Consider the following 27,780-nt stretch of genomic DNA (forward strand, 5'->3'; position numbering starts at 1 on the left):
TAGAATTGTACCCACTTGCCACAGGTCCAAGTCTGGCTACAGACATGAAGTTTTAGACTCTCCTAAATACTTTTGCTACTTTTTTAATGCAAAAACCAGGTAGCTTCATTCACTTTTCACACTGTTGAGTATGTACACATTAATATGCACACGCACGCAGAGACTCACACAAATTGCCACAAGTCTTTAAAACAGCAATTATCTGCTCGTTATACCTCAAAATCTTCATTAATTTTAATGTACAAAATGATTCAAAGGAACTAGCTCAAATTACAAAGTGTTTAAGCTTCAGTTACAGTCTAGCTCTTGTGGGTTATGAGATTTCAAAAAAGTATCATAATTCAAAATATTATAAAATGCCAAGCCCCCCATTCACGGTTTGGATCCACAAAGAATGAAGACTCTAGCCTATGCCAGAAAATTGGCTCTTGGCTGGAACCTACTGCATGCAGAATTTCTGCCTGGGAGAAATATTTTTAGACTAAGTATTTTGAAAGTAGTTTTGAGGTTATAATAGTGGGTGAGATACAGTTTTTATTAACTTTAATAACCAGAGCCTTTATTTTAATGTCTATGCAGTATAGTGTACTTACGACAACCAGTCTCATCTGAGTGATCATTGCAGTCAAAAACACCATCACACTGGTAATAAGTACTGATGCATTGGTCTCCACTTGCACATTTAAACTCTGAGGCACTACAGTTGTATACTACAAATGAATAAATACAGTATTGCATTAGCTATTACCTTATAAAGGGCTAGATTGTCCCCATCTTGTCTGTAGGTACAAAAGATAGGGAAATGCAAGAAATCCAGGCTTTATTGTAGTCTCTTGCTCTCTGGAGCACAGAAACGATAAAGCCTTTGCCCCCCCTGTGAAACCAGACGCCCCCCAGGGGCAGAGAGAAAGCAGGCTGCTAGCACTCTGCACCAACTCCCCCAGCAATGGAATTGCTACTCATACACACTGGGGAATTTTAGGAGGAACTTTGCCTCTCTGAGCAGCTCCATGCCAAACCCACTAAGAGCCTGTGCTTACACGACATGAGAGAGTCCAAAGAAACCAGCATGTGCAGCAAACAAATTCATAAATAACCCTGTTTACGAGGGAAATTATACTTACTGCAATCACGCTCATCTGCTCCATCTACACAATCCTTGTCCCCATCACAAACATAAAATGGGTCAATGCAGCGATGGTCAGGACACTGAAATTGACCAGGTTCACATGTCCCTGTAAAATCTATTAAGAGCAAAATAAAGGTGTTTGCTTTCTCGCCTTTCTACCTTGAACCAGGAAAACGGTCAGAACATGAAGACATCAGAATCAACTCTCTTAGCTTTGCATGTTATCTAACAGCTAACAGCAAGATAAATTAAAAACATTCCACCATAGACATTAGTACAAGGTAATGATTTATTTAGATGCAGGTTGGAAATCATGCAAAATAGGACCATAGAATCATAGAAATGTAGGGCTGGAAGGGACCTCAAAAGGTCATCGAGTCCAGCACCCCGCACTGAGGCAGGATCAAGTATATCTAGACCACCCCTGACAGGTGTTTGTCTAACCTGTTCTTAAAACCTCCAATGAAGGGGATTCACAACCTCCTAAGTAATCTGTTCAGTGCTTAACTACCCTTGAAGTTTTTCCTAATATCTAACCTAAATCTCCCTTGCTGCAAATTAAGATGATTACTTCTTGTCCTACCCTTAATGAAGACATGAAGAACAACTGATCTCCATTCTCTTTCTAACCAGGACTCCAACCTGTGAGAAGGAGACTTGCAGAAGGGTGACCAGAGAGCTTACGCTCTTATTTCATTGCAAAAATTCTGTGAGCTATTGCTGGGTGAAAACAGTCACCCTATATCATCTGATGGGGCCTTCCTATCAATAGACTAGTCCAGGGGTGGGCAAACTATGGCCCGGGGGCCACATCCGGACCTTCAGATGTTTTAATTCAGCCCTCGAGCTCCTGCCGGGGAGCAGAGTCCGGGGCTTGCCCCGCTCCATGTGTGCCATGGCTCCACACGGCTCCCGGAAGCAGCAGCATGTCCCCTCTCCAACTCCTACGTGTAGGGACAGCCAGGGGGCTCCCCACACTGCCCTGGCCCCAACCGCCGCCACTGCAGCTCCCATTGACCGGCAACCATGGCCAATGGGAGCTGCAGGGGTGGTGCTTGCAGATGGGGCAGTGCGCAGAACTTCCTGGCCGTGCCTCCACATAGGAGCCGGAGAGGGGACATGCTGCTGCTTCCGGGAGCTACTTGAGGTAAGTGCCACCCAGAGCCTGCACCCCGACCCCCTCCTGCGCCCCAACACCCTGCCCCAGCCCTGATCCCCCTCCTGTCCTCCGAACCCTGCAGTCCCACCCTCCTGAACCCCAGAGCCTGCACTCCCAGCCAGAGTCCTAACCCCGTCCCGCACTCCAACCCCTAATTTTGTGAGCATTCATGGCCCGCCATACAATTTGCATACCCAGATGTGGCCCTTGGACCAAAAAGTTTGCCCACCCTGGACTAGTTGATGGCACCACTCCTGTATGTAATGTTTACAACACTGCACCTTAGTTTCTTTGATTTTGTAAACTGCAATGCAATGGGGTTTTGCAGATACCAAAATTCAGGGCAATATAGTTGTCACAATTACATCATTTTTAATAGTGACTGCTTTGTAATTCCCTGGGGTCTTAATATTTGAATGTATGTTGACTTTTCCAAGTCCCATAAGATGGAATAGTATTATTCCAAGTTCCATATTGGTTCTTTCTTTCCTTCTGAACATATTTATCCCTCTCATATACATATGTACATATATTTATGTAGTCATATGTAATCTATACACACTGTACTGCAAACCAGATAATTCTGACACTTACTGCAATTTTTTTCATCTGACCCATCACCGCAATCATTATCTGTATCACAGAGCCAGATCCTGGGAATACACCTGCTATTGTCACAGGTGAACAAGGTTACAGGACATGAAGTGGGACCCTGAGTAGGACAGTGCTGTTCATCACTGCCATCAAGACAGTCATTATGTTTGTCACAACGCCAGCGACCTGGAATGCACTGTCCATTGCCACAGGTAAAGGCTGATGAAGCACAGGAATTATCTAAACAAGAAACAATATACGAAAACATTTGTACAGCAATAGCTCCAAAACTTGCCTTCCTTGAAAACACATTCAAGGACTGTAAATGTAATTATGCAATTTCTAAAACTAATATCAAAACCATTATTTATGGCAAGAAACCATCAGTAATTTTAAGAAATACATTCTTAGAACAATTTTTTAAATTGTAATTATTAATGGTAAGGTAAAAGTTTTAAAAAATATTTCAAAACAATCAAAAAAAGAAGAAAAGTCACTTGCTCCTTCATTCTCACCAGAATGACATCTTAGTTTTTCTCCTGTAACAGTACAGATCCAGATTCTACCTTCAGTTACATACATGCAACTCCCAGTAAAGTCAATGAGACTCTTGCTTATAAACCACCTTGAAGATGTCAACCACCAAATAAATATGTGGTATTCATCCGGTATCTTGTCTGTATTATATCATCAACAGTAATTCTCCTGCTACTCTCACAGTTTATTTTTGATCAACAAATTTAAACACTTTGCATGTTTGAGCCAATTTACAGCAAAGCCAGGAAATGAACAGTAAAGGCTGAAAGTGCACTCTTAATTCACTTTACTGTGGAATGGGAGAAAAGACATACAGGCAACAGGCCTGGGAGAACTCAAGGAGATAAAATAAAAACCTTTCCAAACCTTTACCCAGAACCCAAACCCTGACACAATTTTGTTCAAGCATCCACATGCCTCTGCATTTACTAGTTTCATCTGGGAGCAGAAATATCAAAATATCACAAGCAGCTATTCTTGTAGTACCTTGCAGCCTTACTAATCCCTTAAAGTTTACTAATGGAAATCTCCTAGGAAAAGCCACTCTTGTGACACTGCAAGCCCCTTTTTCAGTCAAAAGATGTATTGTCTAAGCTCTAGGGGCCCAATTATATATCCCGTATTCATGTAACTCCAGTGGGACTAGTCACATGAATTAGGAAGACTTCTAAGATTTGTCCTCAAATAAGCACTAAAAATCAATGCAGACTGAGCCACCAAAACTGTCTGCAGTGCAAGTATCACTAACGGTAAATTACAAGGACTACTTACTTAGTGAGCCACAGTTTTGTTCATCACTGTTATCATGACAATCATCAACACCATCACACTGGTAGTATCTTGGCACACATCTTCCATTGCCACAGGAAAATGAATAGGCACCACACTGCAAAGTGGGTGGCTCATTTGATGGATCTTCAATACATGTCAGCTGATTAGAACCCAGCTTCATACCATATGGACAGCCACAAACTCTCTGAAAATTAGGTACTGGGAAGCAGAAGTGGCTGCAGTCTCCATTGGGATTTGTTCCTCTATTACAATAGTTAGATCCTAAAAAGAAAATGCCTTCAGAGATTAATATATGTTCAATTTGTAATCATCTGGAAACTGTTAAAATACATTGTTTATCATAAAACATAACATAAACTGTGGATTAATGATGTAAAACTAAATGATCTGGGTAAAGTTTTAAAAAAATATTTAGGGCTTAATTCTGCTCCCACACTACTGAAAAGTCAACAGGATTAGAGTGGTGTAAATGAGATCACAAGCAGGCCCATAGTACAGTAAGTGTTTAATAACACATTTCTCCTAGTAGGAAACAAATCTAACAACATGCTACTTATTTTGGCCCCAATTCTGGCAAGTGTCTGGAAACAGATACACATGTATGCTGGAAACTGGAACTTCTTCCTGACTAAAGGCAGTGGGATTTCACACAATATTTGTATAGCACCTTGAAAACGAAAAGCTCTACATAAGTGAAAAGGCTCACCGCCAGATTTTGTTGCATTCTTTGTTAAACTAGGTGGGTTTTTCAGTGCCAGCATACTGCATGTAATACTTTATTCAAATAGCCTAATGCACAGACCTTCAGCTAAGTGAAAAGACTAAATTAAAATTTCAATCATGTAAAAAGGTGATAATTTAAAGAATGGTACAGCATGACTTAGAAGATGTTTGGTCCAGTCTTCAAGTTTTTGTCACAGACAAATAGTGCAGCTTAATCAAAATACCCTTTATTTGTGAAAGTGGAAATATTGGGTTGTAATGAATATTAATTTGGCAGAAATGTACTGAAATTATAATTTCATCTTTATGAGGTTATTAAACAACTAACAGATACACCCCATGCAAAACCACACCCAGTCACAGAACACTGAACTACATAATCAGTCACAGCCCAAGGGGGTAACCTTTAAAGGTGAGAGGGCAAATCCTTTTACTCTTTTGTGGGTACAACAAGCTAGCTTACCTATCTGAGAATGAGCATCATAAGATTTTACATGCATAATATTACTAATGCCCCTCCTAATAATAGTAATTTCTCCTCCATCTGATTTCCTCACTCGAACTATTCCTCCAAGTCTCCAGTCAGTAAAATATGCATAACCTGCATTGAAAGACAGTTAACACTTAGTAACAGCTATAGTACAACATGATACAAAAGGTCAAACAATGCTGGATAAAACCTCAGTGCTGGTCATGTAAATCTAATGAATTCTCATGCCTAAGTCTTTCAGGAAAAACAAAAAATGGCAGCACGTACAAAATGATTACATAGTGCATTGTGGAAGATATTCCATAAACTGATTTGCCACTAAATCTGTAGAAATACCTGCTCCAAAAACCAGATCCAATCTGCCCACCCAGACTTTGTCCAAGCTCAAATTCAGATCTGATTCTGTATCAGAATGTAATGACTTTGTCCCATCTCAACTTCTAATACAACATTAAAAACTGTTTGCCAATAAACTTTTCCAGCATCTGAAGATATTTTGCAAAATAACTTTTTAATATAATGTCACAAAGAGAGGGCAGGTTCTGATACTCTTACTAACATCATGTGAGCCATTCTAGATAAATATCAGGACATACCCTATATGCAACTGAGTCGATCCTGCAAGTACAGAGCACCTCTTGGGAGGTCAGTGGTGGCTGAAGGTACACAGAACCTCTCAGGGACTATGATTTAGTGTCTAGTGATTACACAATCACACCCTTTTAGAAGCTGCAGATAGTAGTGTAACGTACCCAAGATATTACACTGAAAAGGTAAACTTAGTTACAAGAACAATCATTTAAGTTCTCAAATGATTTCAGTACAAATGTGTGAAAAGCAGCCTCCAAAGTAAGCAAGCAGCACTGAGTATATTTTATTACAGAAACTTTCAAAACTGTGTTCTTGTAGAAAACCTGCATCGCAAAAGATTGCATAAAACTTCATCGTGTACAGTCTCAGCTCATTTCATGGTAAACTGTTATGGATTGTAATAGACAGCTAATATTTTTCAATGCCAGACTCACCTCCAAAGATAGTCAGGCCAAATGGATGAGACATCTGATTAATGCGTTCAAGAGTCCTTCTGTCTAACCCATCAAAGGTACTGTGCTCAATTTTATCAAAAAAGGCATCCACCCAATACAGCCTTAAAGCACTAAAAACAATAAAAAGGTTTCATCTCAAAGAATTACGTTTTTACAAACAAAAATAAGTTTCTCAGTAAGTGAACAGTCCTAGACTAGATTTTTCATGAAGTTATTTCAGAATTTTTTTTCTGAGAAAATCTCAAATTTCAAGTTTTGACATTTTGAAAAAATACAGCTCCCAGAGAAAATAAAAGCACTGCAACATGCAGTATGAAATATAGTGTTCCATACTTTTGCTTCTTGTAAACAATAAAAGATAGTTGCAAAGGTGTCTTTTACAATGCCCCCTAACTGTTTAAAGAAAGAAACACATATTTGCTCAAAAGGCCTCCGTGGCTTCTCATTGGTCTTTTTCTTACCCCCAGTCAATAGCTAGGCCATTGGGCCAGCCAAGTGTTGTGTTCACAATTGGCAAGACATGGGATCCATCACACCAGGCTCTCATGATTTTAGCAGGGCGGAACCAATCTGTCCAGAATATATAGCTGGGGAAAAAAAGAAAATGCCTGGGAAATATTCATAACCATGAAGAAACAGGTGGTTTTGTCCACTGGAAATAGTTTGGTTAACCCAACAAACGCACAATTCAAAAAACCATGCACGCTCTTTTTTGTGTCACACCATTGTAATCATTTTAAAAAATCAGATTTTCTCTTGGTTGGAAGAAATGGCTCCATCCAGCAGCAATATATTTCATAATACTCATCCAGGTATTCTGCTAAAACTAAGCGGGGAAAAGGACCCAGATTCACTAAAACTACGCAGGGGAAAGGACCCAGATTCATTACATCTGACCCAGGGAGGTGTAAATTGCATATCCCAGAGCCAGCAGAGTCCCTTACATATCCTGAGAGAGGGGAGGAGGTATTTGCACTGCTCTAAACAGTTTCCACAGCCCTTCCTCTTTCCACAGTTTGATACACATGAATACACTCGAAACTAGAGATGGTAGATGCAAGCTCATGAGGGCCAAGGCAATCTTGATGCAGTTAGGCTGCATTATAGCACATGTGAACAGAGCACTAATGGACACTGAAACCAGGCTATGCACAGGGAGAGAGAAACCGCTGTTATCATTTGGGGAACCAAATGCTTCTACTTATATTTTTATGGTAACAGGGGGAACCAAATGCTTCCACTTATATTTTTATGGTAACAGATCAGTGACTACAGCACTGGGAAACAATATTTTACAAAACAAACTTAGAGTACCAACATGAACTGGGAGGTGCAGAATAAGATTCCATGCATATGACTCAAAGGTGAAACATCAAATCAAGATGACTACATGTCATAATAAAACAGATGAGAGCAAGAGCTCTGAAGCACACGTTGCTGATTCAATTATTATATTGTCATATATTCACATCACTCCTAAATCTCCATCCCTTGATGAAGTAAAAAGGTACTCCAAAATATGACTTCTTGCAGAAGATAAGCGACTCAATTCAAAATGGTGGATGGTAGACAATGATAGCTGAGTTCGAACACCACAACAGACTTTACATATATTTGCACAGATAACTTACTAATTGATTGTGTTGGCAGGTAACAAGTCTCTCTTAAAAGTGGCTAATTTGGTGATTCCCAAAATCATTACAAAACAACTGGTGGAGCTCGAACAATAAGGAACCAATGAATCATAAATACAAAAAACATGTTGCAGGGAAAAGGCATATTTCAACAGAAAGCAGAATTAGGGCAAAAGTCACCAGTAAAAGATCATGCAGATCAACCTCATAAAGCAATAGAGCACCTAGAGCAGAAAGAGAGATGTTAGTTAGACAGCAGAAAGAGGAAAGTTGTTCAGTCCACTCAGTGCCAACACAGTACAACAACAGGAGTCAATGGTTGCAGCAGAAACTGGAGTCTGTAAGATCACAAGGAACTCCTCTCATCTTAAAATAATTATGAAGGACCAACTGGCTGTGCTGAAGAAGATGAAGAGGAGATGAAGGTTATGACAACACTTGAGTAAGATAATACAGAACAGCAGGAGAAAGGAAGGAACAAGGAGAGAGAGAGTTACTAAACCAAAAAGACAATCTATAAAAAGAAAGAGGCATCCTCCTAAATACTTTAAAAAGAGTGTGTGTTGAGTAAGGTTTATAAATCTTGGAAACTACCCTAACAAATGCAGAGTATTTTTTTAGATGGGGAGAAGTGCAGTGTTCTGCAATGCTAAATGTTTAATGAGCAAAAAGCAAGCACAGCAAGTGACCTCCAGGTGCCAGATTTAACAGGTTAATTAATACAATATGCTGGGTAAGAGCAGCAGCTTCAAGGATCTGTGTAGTTACTGGTCTTCAATAGTACATATATCACCTCCTTGGTCCAACCCTATACAGTTAGTGGCACTAGAAGCAAAATATCTATTTTATGCCCAGTACCCTCTACTTTTCAGATGTTTTTTTCCTTTAGGCATGAGGTAGCCACATCTTTGTCAAGATTTTAATGTATAGTGCGATTTAATTCAAACAGAAAAATCAAACCAAAAGATGACAAATTCCTTTCTTAATATTTACAGGGTAGGCATTAATATGTGCACAGTTTTATCCTGACCTTTCAGCGCACCTACAGGCATAGAGCTGAGCTTAGCTACTTAACACAACTCTACCAGTGAACAAAGCTTCACATTCCAAGGGTTAGAGATTAAGAATGTTCCTTATCAGCTCATCACTACACTTTTAGGATAACTCAGCCCCCAAGGGGAATGGGTTATTAAAAATGAAGATGCAATTAAGAAAAATATGCACAGAATCATTAAGATATTCTATAACAGGGATAGGAACCTAAAGTATGCAGTGAAAGTGACACTTTAGCATAGCTGCAGTTGCATAGAGAGTTGCAATTAAGGTCAGGCATTTCCATCAAAAGAAACACAGCCTCTTCTTTTCATTGTATTACACAAAGTAGAATCTTATTGCTTAGAGTGTATGTCAAAGACAAACAGCAGCATCTTACAAGTTTCAAACATAATTATTCAAATACAGAAAATGAAAGTCATAAAAGGATCCAAATTATACTTCTCAGAACTATCCTGTGTTAAAATAATACATATATAACTTTATCTCTAGACTGTGGAGGCGGAGAGCAATTTTCTAATCCAAATGATACAAAACTAACAAGCTTCTCTTGGCTTTATATCAATAGACAAAAGCAAAAGAAAAAAATCTGTGCCTTTAAAGATAATTCTGTTGAATATTCCTTTCATGCTCAATATGTATGATCTTGTACTTTGCTTGGGGTGCTGTAATCTGGGCCAGGATAAGAAAAATGCAGAGGGAAGCTGGAGAGAGAGAGATAATATTTTGGAAAGGAGCTGAAGTCCAAAAACAGAAATTCTGAAAGGTAAATTTAACCTGTGCTGGTGCTGCTAAAACATACAATTGTTTGCAGCTTTTAAAGTAAAAACGAAATCAGACTTACCCAATAACAGGATGAACCACTATTGATCGAGGGTTATTTAAATTCTGGACAATGGTTCGTCTAGATTTATCAGTCAACCTCATAACACTAATGCTCCTATATCGAGGATCTGTCCAGTACAGGTTCTTTGAGATCCAATCAAAGGCCAAATCTTCAATGCCTTCCACCCTATTGGCTGTCAGAATTTCTCTGCCTAGAATTTGCAATATATACAGTATAAATTCAGTCCTTTGGATGTGGATAAAATCACAGGAAAGCACAATTTTGTTCACAGAACAGAGTGCTTTTGGATCATTTTAATTATCTATGAGTAACCGAGCAATGATATAGCAGGCTGGATTGCACCCCTTGCGCCAGAGAGGGTTTGCTGCACTCAGGGGGATTCACCCTAGAAAAAGGAAAATTAAGGTTTGGCCAGAAAAGGGCAGCTATAATTTGCAAACAGGGTTTCATAGGAGTCCTACAAAGGGTGGTCATTAAGGGACGCACTGAATCAGCACATCCTTTAGGCACCCTGGCCATGCTTCCTCCCTCCCCCTAGCCAGAGCTACCCACTGTTTGAACAGCGCTGGCCAACTTCAGGCTCCCTGACGGAGCTGGGTGGTGAGCACTCTGGGGATTTTTCACCAGTTTAATCCAGGAGTGAGTCAAGTCCAGTAAGGCCAAGTTCTCCCCTCTCATATGTGCATGCAGCCCTTGCTGAAGTCAATGGGAGGTTGTGCATGTGTATGGAAGGACAGAAACTGGTCCTTAATCTGTACCTTAGTCAGGAACACTCCTAACAATACCACAAATATGATTCTTATTAATCATCACACAACTAGTGTGGTCTCTTGTTATATTGCACTGTCTCAAACAATCAGGCCAGAGTCTTCACTTATCTCATGGAAGGAGATAAAAACAAGAAACACCTAATTTTCACCATTTAAAGACATAGCAGAATTGATGAATTGGCACTAGTTGAGAGAGTAGGAGGAGGGGGCACAAATATTTCACTCCTAAGTGAACACAGCAGGAATAATTCTTAGTGACAAAGTTGCCAAGTTTGCTAAAGACCAGCAGAAGTGTCAGTTTATGGATAACACAATCACATTAAGATTATTATTGTTCAATATTTGCATTTCAATTTCACTTCTAGGGCTCCCAGTCAGGGACTGAGGCACCATTATGCTAGCCAGCATATACACCTATAATGGAAAGAAATGAGGATAAAACAGAATCCAACAATGACTTGAGTGGGAGTTTTCCCTGAGTGAGGACTGTAGTAGTATGCCCTTAAACAGGGAAAAATAACACAAAATGCAAGCGTCAGTCCTTGCAGATCCCTTAAAGGAATTGGAAGGCTCCTTACTGCCTTCTTATCTTTTCGAATGTTTTCAGAGTGGTATTTACAGTAGCCCCATAAAAGATTAGTATAAATATTTGTGATTGTACTTTCTCAGCCTGAAACTGGGATTGATATTCATCTGCATTTCTCTAGGATACTCCTTTCTGTGGTTTTGATATTTTACCATCATTGTTTCAATTAGCTGGCATTTTCTAAAAATGCAAGATTATTTACATATCTTACTATGTGAATATGTAATGAACCAGAATCACAGTACCCTCTGCCTTGGTAAAAGACAGTGCAAACCCTACTTGAGGGCTTCCAGCGGTATAATATCCTTCCAGAGCTGGGTTGCAGTGGTACATGCTAATCACAACATCCTGTGCAAACAACAGTGGCCTGCAGAGAACGAGCAGAGTCCTAACATAGAGGGTTGGGTTTGGCTATGGATAGGGCGACCAGATGTTCCGTTTTTATAGGGACAGTCCCGTTTTTTGGGACTTTTTCTTATATAGGTGCCTTTACCCCCCCCCCCGTCCCGTTTTTTCACAGTTGCTATCTGGTCACCCTAGGTATGGAGGACTGGAGATGACACCTGTGTAATTTAAAGCTGCCCTTTCCTACAGGAAAAGCAGCAATGGAGAGGTCACCTGCATATGGCCAGTGGTGAATCCAGCTTGGATACACAGCAGGCAGCAATGGTACAAAGACATATCATTTACAGCAGCAGGGCACATGTAGACTACTGTTTTTTGCTATTGCAAAACGTGAGTTTTGCGTGGCCTGCATACCCACCGCAGTTTGGGTGTGCAAAGAATGTAAGACTGGGGCTTGAGTACATTTGCAAAATGGCTAAAATTTGCAGGAAGTTACAAAATTTCCTGCCAAGGCAAATATCCAGCTTTTTCATATGAAGACACATAGAGAAACCAAACCAACAGTTTGCATCTCACCTGACCCATCCGTTTTTTGTTTATAAATTATATCTCTAGTTGTATCTGAAAAAAAAATGGTGTCATCCTGGGCACAGAAGTCAATTCCAACAAAGTATGAAGGGCTCCCAGTCACTGGGATAATCACATCTTCCTGGGTGGACAGATTGAATGGGATCCCACGCACTGCCAGCTGTGATGAAAAGAGCAAAAACTGTTGCACAGCTATAAAAGAAAAGAACATGTATAGATTTTAGTGACTTAAAGGGCTTCCTCAGGCTCAGATGATTCAAAATTAATTAAATGTAAGGTAAGGAACTTTTTAGTTTTATTTTGCAATGTTTGTTTTGACAATAAAATTTAAACACATAACACAGAGGGACTGGGGAAAAACGAGAGAGATCGGTAGAAGATGAGAGAGAAGAAGAGAATGAGAAAAAATTAGAGTTTCAAGAAGAGGGAAAAGGAAAGAGCAGAAATGGAATTTAAGCAAATAGAGGCTGAAAAAGGAAAATGGAAGAAAGAAGAAAAATGGAATCTCTGAAAGAACATATGGTGATGTGGCAGGGTATTCCACTTGCAACAGCCACTAATACATTTTCTTACCAATGCAATGTCGCCCATCCACGTGTAGATCAAAGCCCAGGGTGCATTTGCAGCGGTAGCCCAGCCCATCGTTATCTGTTTTATGACTGAGAACACAGATTTGTTCGCAACCCCCATTATTACTTCCACAAGGATTTCTTACTGGAAAATAATATGGATGGGATTAAATCTTCATGCTATAAATTTTCCATACATCATCAATTTTTATATTTTCAGACATTTTTTCAGTATTTATGGCAAATCATTTGGAGGTATATTAACTAATGAGGGCAAAACTCCCATAGGAAAATATGATATGGAGGGCCCTGTAAGATGCTGAGTCATTCCCAGGAGGCCCCGATCATCAACTATTGCTAAAGTTAACTGGCATTCAATTTGCTCAGCACCTCTCAAAAGGTATTCAGCACATTGCAGTTTGGGGGCCATAGCTTTTAAGATAAACTCTTTGGTCTATAAGTTTCTGTATTCTGGCTATGGCTACACTAGAGAGCTTGCAGCAGCACAGCTACACCACTGTAAGCCCTCTCGTGTAGCCACTCTAAGCTGATGGAAGAGAGCTCTCATATCAACTTAATTAATCCACCCCCAACCAGAGCACAGAAGCTCTGATGTCAACACAGCCTGGTCCACACTGGCGCTTAGATCAGTGTAACTTACGTCACTTAGAGTGGCTTATTCACACCCTTGAGCGACATAACTTACAGCTACGTAAGTGGTAGTGTAGATATAGCCCTACACTCAGTACATAGTTATGTCTAACATACAATATTTACTTGTCACTGAGGGCCTGATCCAACCGCCATTAAAGTCAATGGATATATACGTCCACTTACTTTAATGGCAGCTGGATCAAGCCATAAAAGTGAAAATTGCTCATAAACACAAGTTTGTTTCTTCCAAATATCAATACATTACTCAGACGTTGCTTTTAAATTTTGTATAATCAGCTTCTTTGCAACTAATATAACTGTCTAGTGTTGCTTTTAGCAACTCTAGAGAGGACAATCCCAACACTTCTCTTGACAATCAGTTGGCTTACCATATGGCTGCCTGAGAGCATGGTAAACTGTCACTCCATATGGCCTCAGTGAAGACTGGTAGAGAACTTGAGGGTTAGAGTCTGCAAACTTATTAGCCTTCATCACTGCCATCCTTGTCCAATCAGTAAAATAAACATTATGTTCAAAAAGGCTTATTCCATAAGGATGAGGAACCACTGACCCTCCATGAGCTATTGTTCTCCTGTTACAAAAACATTTTTAGGTTACATGTAGAATAATGTCAAAAAGATAATTTCACTTCCTTTTGATCAAAAACAACAAAAAATAGAACTTTACTAAATCATGATAAACTTTACTAAATCATTAGCTTCTGCTTTTATATACAAATAAGCTGCCAATACATAGATGGGAAAGACCAAGAGTGGTCTAAGAAGTGAAGCTGATACGATATATGCAGAGTAATGTCTCAGAGGAAATGCAGGGTAGGCAAAGAGTGAATAATGCAGAAAGCAACTCAAAATTACTAAGGGGATGAGAGAAGCAGAAAGTGGACAGTCTCCACAGAGAGGAGATCAGACAAGCATGGGACAGGAGACAGAAGAGGCCTGGGATGGTGAAAAGATAAAATGCCAGGACATACTGGAGAAAAGAACAAGTCAAGAGGAAAATTTGGAGAAGGCTACAGAAGGTCAAATCAGAGAGGCCTGCACTAGTTAAATGTGGACACATGAAAAGACATCATAAAATATGGTTTTCACACAAACGCTGCAATAATGTATGCTAGATCAATTATAGGGATAATGCAAAGTGTTTACTTCTCTAAACAACACTTTACTATTAAATATATTAACATGAACTTGGATTTATGACTGACGGTTCTTTTCCTTTATGTAGGTCAAATTCTATACCTCCAGCGGTCTCCAGTTGTGAGGAGACGTGTGCTGTGGTTTTCTGGTGTGTTACTCAGGAGGACATTAAACTCTATTTTAAGAGCACTTTCAAAATATACCATTGACTCACTTCAAAAATGCATTATTTGTACATTAATGTAAGATACTCAATGTTGCAATAAGTGATAAGTTTTTATCTTAGAAAAATAGAGATTGTTCTAACCACTTGCATTCCTGCCTTACTAAACCATGAAAATGGCCTTGAAAAGTGCAGATATAAGGAGAAAAACAAAGATACCAGCATTGCTTTTACATGAAGAAACGCTCTCTTGCAAATGAAGCAATCAACTGAGTAATAAAATTGTTGACTTGACAGACAATTGTTTTCTTGGACAAGATGTTGAAGGGAACTAGAAAGGGAACAATTTTTGTCTCATGTCTGAGAAACACAGAGGCCATTATTAGCAATGTAGAGGTGAGGGAGCTTCTAAACAATAAATAGTAGACAATAAATTCAGTGGTCACCATTAAAAGTCAACAATTACTTCTGTGGTAGCTGAGATACTGTGGTTACTCCCTATTTTTATATCAGGAGTGACTGCAATGTCTCAGACATCACTGTGTGTGGTAAATGGTGGTAAATGATGGCTTTTTAATAGCTGTTACTGTAGATTTGTGATTAGGTTTGAAGTGCAATCAAAAAGAGAAGAAATCAGAACATTTTATTTCCATTGTGGTGTGTGGGGTTTAGGAAGCTCAAATTTAAAATGAATGTAACAAACTAGCATAAGGAAAAGACCTAGAAAGAAAATGTAAAAAGTGTTCAAAGAAATAAAAATGCATGCCATCAAAAGACATGTATCATGGGAGTGGACAATACAAAACAATGTGAATGAAGAAGGAAGTGCAAAAATATAATCAAGGGGAAAATAGGACATAGGCATAAAACATGAGGTACAGTGGAGGAATTTAACATTTTCCAACCGTCAGAGTGACACTTCTCATAAATTAAGGTGTCCTATATCACATTCAAGTTATGTTATAGTTTAGATGTTGGGAATCTCATTTGGTTAGACAGATCTTGAACCAGACATAGTGCAACAGGCCTGTAAAATATAAGAAACAAAATTCTCTTCTACCTTTGAAGCCCATCATAAGTTACAGTCTCAATGTAATCAAAGCGGCTGTCCACCCAGTAAAGTCTCTTTGATACAATATCCAGAGTTATTCCAGCAGGCCAACCTAATTTTGTTTTTATCAAATCTTGTCGGTTTGTGCCATCCATGAAGGCCCTTTCCACTTTAGGATCGCCGGAAAGATTATCCCAGTCTGAGAAAAATAAATAACTATAAAAGAAAAAAAAATTAAGGTCCCACATTTCCTTGAGATTTTATATAAAAGCTACATTTTATGTGGACTTTTCAAATTGTTTCATCATTTAAAACAGCACATTTTTAGAGTTGGAGCTATAATATCAATTGGTGCACAATGGAAATATGCCAGTTGACACCAATTGAGGATCTGGCCTACAGTTTTCTCTACAGATGGAGTTCAGAAAGACTGTGATTTCACCCAGAGGTTTATGGAACTTCTAATGTGCACAGCAATAGACAGAGGAACCAAACGGACCACCAGGAAAAAGCCAGGATCAACCACGTGGGCAGTTCATCATTATAAAGGGCAATAAACAGAAACTCATCTTTCTGTCCCAGAGGAAGATCATTTTTTTTCATGCCTCTAACGTACTGCTGAAGTATATGGGGCAGGGACAAACACAAGCGTTACAGGGTTCACCCACTATTGCATCCCAAACAGCAAGAAGCTAGCAGCCACAACAAAACCTTTACGGAAAAATTCTACCCCCGGGATGCACATCACAATTCTCATTGGTTTCAATGGCAGCTGCACGTGCACACTGAAGGCCAAAATCTTGTCATAATACTCAGGCTCCAAACAATGAGAGTAAAAGCATTTCATAGTGCTGCCGTAACAGACAGTTCTATAGCATGGTATATAGCTAGGGTCTTAGTCCATATCTGTAGTATATAGGTAATATTATTTATCAATTATAATTATATAGTCTTCCTCACAAATAACGTGACACTGTACAATACATCATGTACAGAAATACGTTCACCCACAATGAAATGCAGACACTTCTGAGGGGCAAATGTATGAGCCATACTACAAAGGGATGTGAAAGGGAGAGGTTAAGTAACTTTTCAAACCAAGCATGATGTTTAAACTGGAATTTAGTTGTGGTGCTGGGTTTAATACCCATAACTCTTGTGAAACAAGAGATCAGCCAGTAGAACACAGATTGTCAAGACCTCCCTTTTATGTTTTATTTCAAAAGACAATTATTGACTATTTCTTAGTTACTGTTCCTTTATATACGAATACAGGGATTTTAACCATCTTTTCTCATTACCTCACCTGTATCACTTACCCAACAGTTGGGTCGAGTGCTATTCCTCTAGGATTTCCCAGATTTTCAGCAATAAGAGTTACACGGTTAGTTCCATCCAAGTTTACCATATCTATTCTGTTCACACTGGTCTCAATTACATACAGTTTATTGTTAATCCAGTCGACTGCGAGATTTTCAGGTGTGTCAAGTGAAACATTTAAAACTTCATGGATACCGGAACCATCAATGCCAACAGAAAACACCTGAAAATAAAATACATATTATTAACCTAAACTATTAACTACCATGACATTCCATTAGTCATCTTAATTACTCACACAGTAGTTGTCATGTCTGAGGTAATCACATGGCCCTACAGATATGGGGCCAAATTCTGCCTGTGGTTACCCATGTAAACCCTTTAAAGCTGCTCTCTAGGCTTTTGCAAAAAGAAATAAGGAGGATCTTTGTGAAATTTAGGATCCAAATGCAGAAACAGAGAGTTTGCTCCATGTGTCATTCCTGCAGACTGGACAAGTTACCGGACTGAAAATGACTTCTACCACAGTAAAAATGGCAAAAGTCCTGGAGTGGCTTTTCTGGACCACAGCAAAAGCATGAGTTTTCAACAGCTTAACCAAGGGTGAGTCTTTTAGCAAAGCTCTAACCTTGGTTAAGTAAACAAACAGGAGAAGGATCTCTTATTGCACCAACCAAGCAAGCAGGGGGAGCTGCAGGGAAGCCTTGCTCACTGAAGTGAAGAAGAGGACTGAAAGCTCTCCTGCTTTAGCAGAGGGGGAGCTGCATTCCCTTTGCTGCCCCTTACTGTAGCCCCTGGCTCTTACGAGTATAAGGCTCAAGGAGACATACCATTTTAATTTATGTGAGCTGACAGCTACAGTCCGATGAAGCAAACGAGTGAGTCTTTTAGTCTTTTTGCTACGATAAAGATTCATACCAAAAAAGTGTTTTTCTGGGGCGGGGGGCCTACATTAAACCAATGTTACGATGCACCACAAATTAATACAATCCAGAAAGCTTTGAACTAAAAAGGTCACAATTTTAACTCCACCCAGTTGGGTCCACAAATTGTTGAACATATGAACTGTTTAAGCACCTACTCCATTGTTCTAAACCCAGTGATGGAGGATCTTGAGGATTTTAGGCCAAATGCAAATGAAATGAATGAGATGAAGAATGCATTGATGCAATGAGATGAAGAATGTCGTAGGTGCATAACTCATAATGTTCTTGATTAGTTTGTACCTTAGCTTAATTGTTAACAGAGTGTTTAATAGTATTTGTTTTTCTAACATTTATGTAATTTCTGTTATAATAAATATTTATTACAATGCATTTCACATGTAAGAGAATGCCTTATGTATTGTTGTTACTCCTAGAAGTTGCAAACAGGATTGGAGCTCTATTGTGTTATGTGTTACACAAACATAGATAAATAGACAGTCTCTGCCACAAAAAGCTTTTGATGGAAATGTCCATTCACTGAAGTGTTGGTACCTTTTACAGTAAAAGGTAAAACAACAGTATAATTGCAGGCAAAAACATTTTACAGGTAAAACTCTGGCCTCAACCTTAAACTATGCTGCTGCATCTGTCTTAAGCATAATAAATGGAAATATTCTGTGGGGAAAATGCAATTCTGCTAAGCTAACAACGATGGGGCAAATTCTGCCCTTTCTCCATGGCCAGGCAGGGCCCTTGACGGTGTGGCTCTGCTGTGGAAGGCCTGGCAAATTTAGACATGTGGTAAACACCAGCACAGTGACAGTCACCTTGCTCTGTACAAACCCTCTACACCGGGGTCGGCAACCTTTCAGAAGCGGTGTGCCAAGTCTTCATTTGTTCACTCTAATTTAAGATTTCACATGCCAGTAATACATATTAACGTTTTTAGAAGGTCTCGCTCTATAAGTCTATATTATATAACTAAACTATTGCTGTATGTAAAGTAAACAAGGTTTTTAAAATGTTTAAGAAGCTTCATTTAAAATTAAATTAAAACGCAGATCTTATCAGTTTAGTGCAGTGGTTTTTAAACTGAGGTGCACACATGCCCTGGGGGTACGAGATGCCCTTTCTGGGGGTGCGAGACATGCGAGATTTTTTTAGACGGTAAATCATCGAAAACACAAATTAAGCACAGGCACATAAGTACAACTACTTTGTTTCATCAAACCTATGTATTTATTAACATTATACATTTTTTAATGATTACTGTAATATACCAAGTTTTTAAGTTTCTAAGTTTTCAAGTTTTTAAGCTAAGTGTAGTGTTATTTTTGATAAGGGGTGCGAGAACATATTTTGAGAACTCCAGACCATCAGTGGGCTGAGCGGGGCTGGGTGGAGTGTATTACATTGCTCCGCATAGGAATGTGCTGCTTCTGGTGTACTAATTACGGCTGCCACTCCTGGTGCTCTGAGCAGCATGGTAAGAGGATGGGGAAGAGGGGTGGTTGGATAGGCGTGGGAGTCCCGGGGGGCCTGTCAGGGGTCGGGGGTGTGGATAGGGATCGGGGCAGTCAGGGGACAGGGAGGCTTGGATGGTGGGCTGAGGTCTGGGGGGAAGGACGGTCAGGAGACAAGGAGCAGGGGGTGTTGGATGGATCAGAGGTTAATGAGGAGGGCAGTAAGGGGCAGGAAGTGGGAGGGGGCGGATAGGGGGCAGGCTGTTTGGGGAGGCACAGTCGTCCCTACACGGGTGTAGTTGTATTAAAGTAGGAATGTGCTACTTATGGTGTACTACTTATAGCTGCCAGTCCTGGTGCTCTGCAAGGAGCACATTCCTACGGGGAGAAAAAGTTAATACACTACACCAGTGGGCAGAACCCCAGACCAGTGGTGGGCTGAGCGGCTGAACCCCACCGCCACTCTGGGGTTCCGTCCGCTAGCTCCTGCCAGCCAGGGTCCCAGCCGCCGGCCCCGCTCAGCCTGCTGCTGGCCTGGGGTTCCGTTCACCCAGGCCAGCAGCTGGCTGAGCGGGGCTGGCGGCCAGGACCCCGGCTGGCAGCAGCGTGCCAGTAAAAATCAGCTCACATGCCGCCTTTGGCACACGTGCCGCAGGTTGCCGACCCCTGCTCTACACATAAGGGTCAGCAGGGAGTGGGTCATAGGTGAACCCGGAAGATCTTATTCCCCATCCAGCAAGGGCAATAAGTAAGTGTCCTATAAAAATTTTTATTATTGAAATTAGGCTCTTTTTTGGTAGTCTAGAGTTTAGAGAAATGGGGTGTGTAGGTAACATGACATGTAACATTAGTGACACGGTTCTATACTCAGAAATATACAGATTCTTCCAGACACAGAGTTATCAGCTTATTTCCAGTGTTGGTTTACTTGCCCTACAAAGTTCTTATAAAAGTTTTGGATTTATGCAACTGAACTGCAACTTTTATTCTTTTCAACGAGGTTGGGGAAGGAGAAAAGAGACAATGGGAAAAATATGAGCCTACCTCCTTTGACATGTACCCCAAACTGACTTCTGAAAATTACTGTTTTACTCTGATTTAAACTGAACATATTTCCTCTTTTAAAAAAAAAAGTAGTGTAACAAAATATTGGCTCATTACACAAAATATTGTCAATATTTGTTACCCAAAGCTCAATTACAATCCCATTTGGAGTATATGGGAGAAATCTGATTTTTATCATCTTGGAAAGCACAGCAGTTTTACATTTTAAATGATCAGGTTTCAAAAAATTACTAAGAAAAATTTGTCCAGTTTTGAAAGAATGTCTACTATTTCTCTTAATTAGGCTTCTGGACTCCATTTCTAATAAAATTAAAAGTTGCTCAAGATAGCACCATATAATAGCATGCTTTGTTTAATATATCAGATGTAACAGTATAGCTTGGAAAATGTGGTGATTAATGTAAAACTTCTCAAGGGCCTTTTTTGTTAGAAAACAAAGATACTGCCTGCATCAGCTCACAAAAATGAAACACTATCAACACATTCCGCTCCTGGGTCTTTTTGCTTCCAAAAATCATATTTTTCTTGAAATTTCTACCTACCTTATCTTGCACTGTGTCTGTCCAAAAGATTCTACGTAGGAAAAAATGAAAGTCCACTCCGACCGCAATGCCACGATTCTGGGATTGCACCAAAGTACGAAAACTCCTTCCATGGATATCTCCAATCAGCAAATCACGACCATTGGAGAAAATAATTGATGCAACACCAGCTGAAAGTGTTATTTTGCAAACAGGCATTAATGTATTTGCAAACTACAAATAGAATACACAGGTATAAACTGACACTTATCAATATTGAGTGTATACCTGTCTGCTGGTGGGTGCAAATATGATTTTGTTTTTGTAGACTGCACACATTGCATCCACCTTTGCAAATCTGGCCCTTTAAGCACTGCGTGGCAACCTGGTCTACAGCCTGTTTTGGAGGAGGCAACTAAGGAATGTGCAGTAAAAACACTTGTGTGTGAAAATGTTACCAAACCTGTGTATATCCACATCCTGAAGAAGGTTCTCTCTCTCTCTCCCTCTCTCTCTTGCCACCCTCCACCTTCTCTCAAAAGACCTTTTTCCCACGAGAGATGGATATTCTTTGAGTTTGCCATGCAGCCTATCTTCTGTGAATTTTTATTTATTGCCATTTCCCATATGTATTCTTCATTCTCACATCCCGTTAGAGCATTTCATAGCAGCAGAGACTCTCCAATAAGAAGGCTTTGAAAGTTTGCCTTGAAAATATATATCCATGGAGACGACTAGTGGATCTATTTCAGTGGATGATATTTAAGACCCAAATCCTGCTCACTTCACTCAGACAAAGCTGCCATTAAAGTAAATGGAGTGAGCAGCCTAATAATGATCCACCAGTCTGAAAATCCTGTTTCTAACTGAATATTGCATTTTGCAGATAGGGAATATCTCTGGAACCAGCAGAATCTTTCATGCCACTGGAACATTTTGTGTGTGCCTGCTGTACTCAAGCATATTTCACTACTTTTTTTCAGCAATACACAGAAAATTACAAGATAATATTTCCTTTACAAGTAAAATTACAGCAAGAACCACACTTGGCGCCATTTACTTACATGAACTGTTGGCTCTACAGTGGCGGTGATGCTCCAAGAAATAACCTTCCACACAGTGACACTGGTGATGGCCAACACGGTCTTCACACAGCTGGTCACACACACCCCACATCTTACAATCATCAAAATCTGTTAGGTGGACAAGGCACGCATATAAACACAGCTTCCAGTAAGGAGGACACTGTCATACTTGGCAGGCCTGAGAAGATTGTCCTCCCTCTTTTCCTTATATTTGTTTGCAAAGTCCCTGTCGCTATTGGTAGGTAGGTTTCCCTTTTGACAACAGATGCTTTTATTTTCTTTTCCTCAAAAGAAAAAGATCAGTGACGCTGCCTAAGCTTCATGGGCTGCCTGAGAACAACAAATCTGTTTGTGCAAGCAATGGAGGAAAAAATAATTGGTAGCAAAGGGATTTCAGTGTCTACCTTCCAAGAGTGATCAAGAACAATGGAAAGCAAATGATGGAATGAATATGAGATACTTTCGGTAGATACCCACCTGACTGGGCTCAGAAATATCTCTCTTATTTGAGACTATACATGGGGTACCCGAGGGTGCAATGCTCCCAGAAGTATAGCCCCTAGTACCAGTACAACCACAAGGCACATCACGTCAGCTATTTAGCATGTATAACATATCAACAGCCACCTTCTTAGAAGTGCTGCTATCTAACACAGTAATTCCATTAGACTTGGCTGAGAGAACAGAACTAAACTGCTGTTCAGATGAGATGAGTAGTTCAAAACCCATATTACAAGTGAATGGCCTGTAGATCCCTGTATTTTGAGGTACTTAGAGCTAGTTAGACAATATAGATCTGCTCTATAATTCCAGGCAAAAACCATAGGCCAGATCTTCAACGGCTGTAACTGACTCCAGTGGAGCTCTACCAGCTTACGGTAGCTGAAGACTACCCCAGCAGCTCCCACTGGCCACAGCTCCCAGCCAATGGGAGTCGGCGCTCGGGGTGGGGGTGGCATGCAGACACCCCCCTGCTCCCACCCCTCCCAGGGACATGCCGGCCGCTTCCGGGAGCAGCGTGGGGCCAGGACAGGTAAAGAGCCTGCCTTAGCGACACTGCGCCGCCAGACTTTTAGCACCTAAAATCTCCCGGTTTAGCTTCAGTAGCCTCTGGGAAATAGAGCCTGATTCTGGGAGACTCCCGGAGAAACTGGTAGGGTTGGCAACCCTACCAGGAGCAGAGAAGAGGGGAGAATGAAAAGATTATGGGTTTGGGAAATTAATGCTTTCCACTAAAACTACTTCCCACTGAATTCCTCAGGTATATGACCAGTAAAACTAAATTTAAACTAAAAAGTGAAAGAATAACCTATTGAACATTACAGCTAATAAGCCAACCCCTTCACTTCTTATCTCAATAGAGGAAATTATTCACATGTCCGCTGGCCCCCACCTTCTACTTACTGAATCAGGAGTTGAGCAAGGGACTTCCCCTTTTACATGAGAGTCAGTGGGAAGAAGAGAGGAACCACTGATCCCTTGCTAGATTTTGAGTAAAATGACTATGGCCCATCTCTTCTGTGCAAGACTGAATCTCACATGATGAATATCACCTGAGATCCTGTCACAATTCCTAGCAAATGTGGAGAGTTTGTTTTATAGGCCTATCAATGGGATTAAGAGAAGAGCGATTGGCATTACATTAGGTCAGAGAGTAGGTTTCCCAACTTGCTCCTGAATCAGAGTTAAAGAAGAGGGCTCTCTGCATGTGCATTTGCTTTAACACAGAATCAAACAGCTACATGGGGATCTACTTCCTTGGATACCTACTTCAGTGATTCCCTTCTTCCCAATGACTTGTAGATAAGCCAAACAACACCTTGAAATTATGACAGACTTTTTTTGGTTTATATGCAAGGCTATATGATGTATTCATAATAGGAGATACAGCACTCCAGAGTGGCAAAGTAATGTACCATACTCATTTTACCTTACCCACAACAATCTGCATTTTCACATAATGTCAGTTTGAATAATAGATCAAATGTTGAGTAACTTCTGATTTCCCAGGTGTATAACCACACACCCCAGCATGGAGCATCAAGCTCTCAAGAACAGTAAAAGGGCTGTTTCATCAGATTTGAACATAAAGTTGCCATACCAGAGTCAGCCTTTCTAAACACAAACAACCTCTCCAAGTATTAAAAAACTGGTCTTTCCTTAGCTGGGAAGTGAAGACCTCATGACCGCTCACTGGCCTGTTCCTCTGTCCCCACAGTGGTTTTATGCTGCTGCTGAGCTTTTGCTCTCTTGCTATTTTTCCATTCAACTTGAGGTTTAACTTTGTAACTCTCAAGATTTACCTGCTTGCCAATGTGTCCACCCACACATACTTATCCAATAATCATGGATTCTTTTTCATATTTGTGGAATCCTTAATACCCAGGACCCCTGTGAGAAAAGTCCAGACTTATATATCTGCATCTCTACTGTTCACTTACCAATGCAGGTGCGACTGTCATTGCTGCTGATTACATATCCCGCAGGGCAATAGCAAGTCCCTCCAGATGGTGAAGAATGGCAGCGGTACTGGCAGCTCAAGGCAGCACAGTGGGATATGTCTAAAAATAAAATGAAGTCACTTCAGGAATGACCAATAGTAGTGTCATCTGTATAGCAGCTGGCTGCATGGTGCTTTACAAGCAGTTACGAAGTCAAGATGCCAGTTGTGAAGAGCTTACAATTTGCAGAACACATCCTGAAACTGGTCCATAAGCAAAGAACCACACTCCCATGCAAAAACAAATATGGGCAGCTCTGGCGGCAGGATCAGGCTCTAACTAGACAGTATAAAAAAGGAAGGGGGAAGGGAACAATGAAAAAGTCAATGATCTTGTTTGTTCCACAGTACCATGTGTGTTTGTGTGCATGCAGGCGTACACATCTAATTTAGCAGGATAGAGAGGCAGGAGGGCTAAGGTTTAGAGAAGTCTTTGAGGATTTCAGTTTTCAGGAAGCAGTGAAAGGATGAAATTCAGTCTTGTATGAAAACCAAATAGACCACTCGTAAGAGCTCCATATAAATCGCTGCACTGAGGCAGCCATTACAGTGCATAACTGCAAGCTTTATTGATCCTACAAAACTCAGCAGCTTGCTGCATATCCTTGAGCGCCATCGACTGGCAACACTACCAGCCCTCACTATTTACATATATACAACATCTCTGCAACAATCACTGACTTTCTTAATAGTTGGGTGGTCGGGAAAGCGTTTCTTCTTCTATTCCATTCATTAACCAGTGCAATATGAGCGTGTGAGAGTTAGGCTGCACTCATGAAATAATGGGTGGGCTTCTTTTTCCTCTACCTCTCCAGTTCTTCACTCCTCCTCCCTTTCCTTCTGTCCTACAAGCAGCTCATTGCTGAGTGATGATATTGTGATATCAGAGAGGTCGTTCTCTTCCTCCTTCAGTTCCCTTGTCTTACTCCCTTCTCCCCTTTTCCCTCCGAAGCTATTCTCTAAGCAGCTCAGCTCTCTGATGTTACAATCACATCACTCAGCAGAGGTCAGAGACACTTTCCCAGGACAAGATTTAGGCTTTGTCTACACAACCACTTTTATCGGTCAGGGGTGTGAAAAAACACACCCCTGACCAACATAAGTTTCTCCGGCAAAAGTGCTGGTGTGGACAGCACTATGTCAGCAGGAGAGCCTCTCTTGCTGACATAGCTACCACTGCTCCCTGGAGATGGTTTAATTATGCCGGCAGGAGAGCTCTCACTTGCCAGAAAAGAGAGGCTACACTGGAGACCTTACAGCAGCATAGCCTTAAACACCTGTCATTTTGCTGCAACCTTATTCCAAGAAGTGCGATTTAAATGGGAGAAGTGTATTTTCTTGACCTTTCCCATAATTATGAATGCCCAATTTAAAACACCACAGCTCTATTTTCAGAGGCTAGCACCGAGCACAAGAGTTGCCAACTTTCTACTTGCAGAAAACTGAACACCCTTGCCCCAACCCCTGCCCCTGACATTTCTCTGTGGCCCCACCCCCTCTCAATCCATCCCCCCTCCCTCAGTTATTCGCTCTCCCATACCCTTGCTTACTCACTAATTTTCAATGGGCTGGGGCAGGGGATTGGGGTGCAGGAGCGGGTGAGAGCTGTGGCTGGGGGTGCAGGCTCTGGGGTAGGTCTGGGAATGATGAGTTTGGGGTGCCGGAGGAGACTCCATGCTAGGGCCGAGGGGTTCGGAGTGCGGGAGGGGGCTCCAGGCTGGGACAGGGGGCTGGGATATAGTGGGGGGGAGACAGGGCAGACCTTACCATGAGGCGAACTGAGGCGGCCACCTCAGGTGCCAGACTGTGGGGGGGGGGGGGCGCCAGTAGGACCCAGATTGTAAATAATTGTGTCTGCTGCTGGTGCATATGTATTCTCTCTGCTCTAGATACACACACACAGATGGTGGAGTGCTGTGGTGGAGGAAGGAGGGTACAAGAGACATAACAGGCAGGCAGGAGAAAAGGTGAGAGGGAATAACGGAAAGCAGCAGGAGCTGCAGGGAGAGAGAGGAGGAGGGAGGAGCCTCTTATGTATCTCTCTAGCACCCCCAGGAGCCTGGACTGATTAACACCAGCTTCTCAGGGAGCTTCCTGTTTCCTGCTGCTTCCCTGAACCCACTTGCGGAGAACAGGCAGTCAACTGAAGTAGTAGGAGCCAGTTAGGCCCTTGAGACGCTGATATCTTCCCTCACTCAGGCCCTGCTACCAGCCTGCTTATTTGTCCCCTTCAACTGAGTGTTGAGAGCCACTATAGCTGGCACAGAACAGCAGTCATGAGAGAAAGAAGAAAACGCCCCTCTGGGGCAGCATTCAGAAAAAGAAAGAAAGCAAAGGGAGCTTTTCTATCTAAGCGGGAAGGAGCTCTCCTGAGATACACAGACACAAATGTCCACGGTGAGCCTTCCGGCCCCAGTGAGAACGTGAGTGGTGAGGAGATGCCTGATCTACCAGTTAGTCAGAGTACAGGTGACCTGGCAGCTACTGCAGCATCCATATCTCCATCTCAAATGGATGTAACCATGCACATTTCTGAAGAAAAGTGTAGATCAGAGAAGAGTGTGGTGGAGGCACAAGAAACAGCTGCTGCTGAGTTTAGTTCCTTAAGTCTAGATGATCCAGGACTGTGGATCCACTTGAGCAGCAGCCCGAGGGACTTCCTTGTACTGCATGGGCCACAGCAAGTGAAAAACTTCTTGTTCCCCAAAAACAATGAAAATAGAAGTTTCCATCTAACACATTACTGGCGTGAAATTCCCAATGGTGACAAAGTGGAGAGGCCATGGCTTATGTACTCAAAAACCCAGAATGCTGCATACTGTTTTTGTTGCAAACTCTTCCAGCCTAATGTTCCAGCCACATTGAGTTCTACAGGAACAAAGGACTGGAAAAATCTGGCTAGAAATCTGGCATGCCATGAGAAGGCAGCAAATCACCAGAGAGCATTCCATAGATGGAAAGAGCTTGAGATGAGACGAAGGTTAAAGGCCACCATAGATGATCAGCATCAGGA

The 27,780-nt window shown here is 41.1% G+C and overlaps 1 protein-coding gene across 3 annotated transcripts in view; it reads right to left on the reverse strand.

Annotated features, from left to right (window-relative positions):
- The window catches only part of LRP2 (LDL receptor related protein 2), a 180,735-nt gene that overhangs the window by 109,666 nt on the left and 43,289 nt on the right, over positions 1–27,780 (reverse strand). For all 3 annotated transcript variants that reach the window (XM_048869191.2, XM_048869190.2, XM_048869192.2), the window contains exons 9-24: positions 24,709–24,828; positions 22,247–22,375; positions 21,204–21,373; positions 17,207–17,430; positions 15,897–16,103; positions 13,906–14,108; positions 12,867–13,007; positions 12,282–12,485; positions 10,002–10,194; positions 6,932–7,057; positions 6,450–6,580; positions 5,398–5,535; positions 4,191–4,472; positions 2,883–3,122; positions 1,125–1,244; positions 594–710 (exon numbers count right to left, since the gene is read on the reverse strand). In XM_048869191.2, coding sequence (XP_048725148.2) covers positions 594–710; positions 1,125–1,244; positions 2,883–3,122; positions 4,191–4,472; positions 5,398–5,535; positions 6,450–6,580; positions 6,932–7,057; positions 10,002–10,194; positions 12,282–12,485; positions 12,867–13,007; positions 13,906–14,108; positions 15,897–16,103; positions 17,207–17,430; positions 21,204–21,373; positions 22,247–22,375; positions 24,709–24,828 — 2,745 coding nt within the window. The remainder of the gene's footprint in view (positions 1–593; positions 711–1,124; positions 1,245–2,882; positions 3,123–4,190; positions 4,473–5,397; positions 5,536–6,449; positions 6,581–6,931; positions 7,058–10,001; positions 10,195–12,281; positions 12,486–12,866; positions 13,008–13,905; positions 14,109–15,896; positions 16,104–17,206; positions 17,431–21,203; positions 21,374–22,246; positions 22,376–24,708; positions 24,829–27,780) is intronic.

This window comes from Caretta caretta, chromosome 11 (genome assembly GCF_965140235.1).
Source record: "Caretta caretta isolate rCarCar2 chromosome 11, rCarCar1.hap1, whole genome shotgun sequence".
Taxonomy (NCBI): Eukaryota; Metazoa; Chordata; order Testudines; family Cheloniidae; genus Caretta; species Caretta caretta.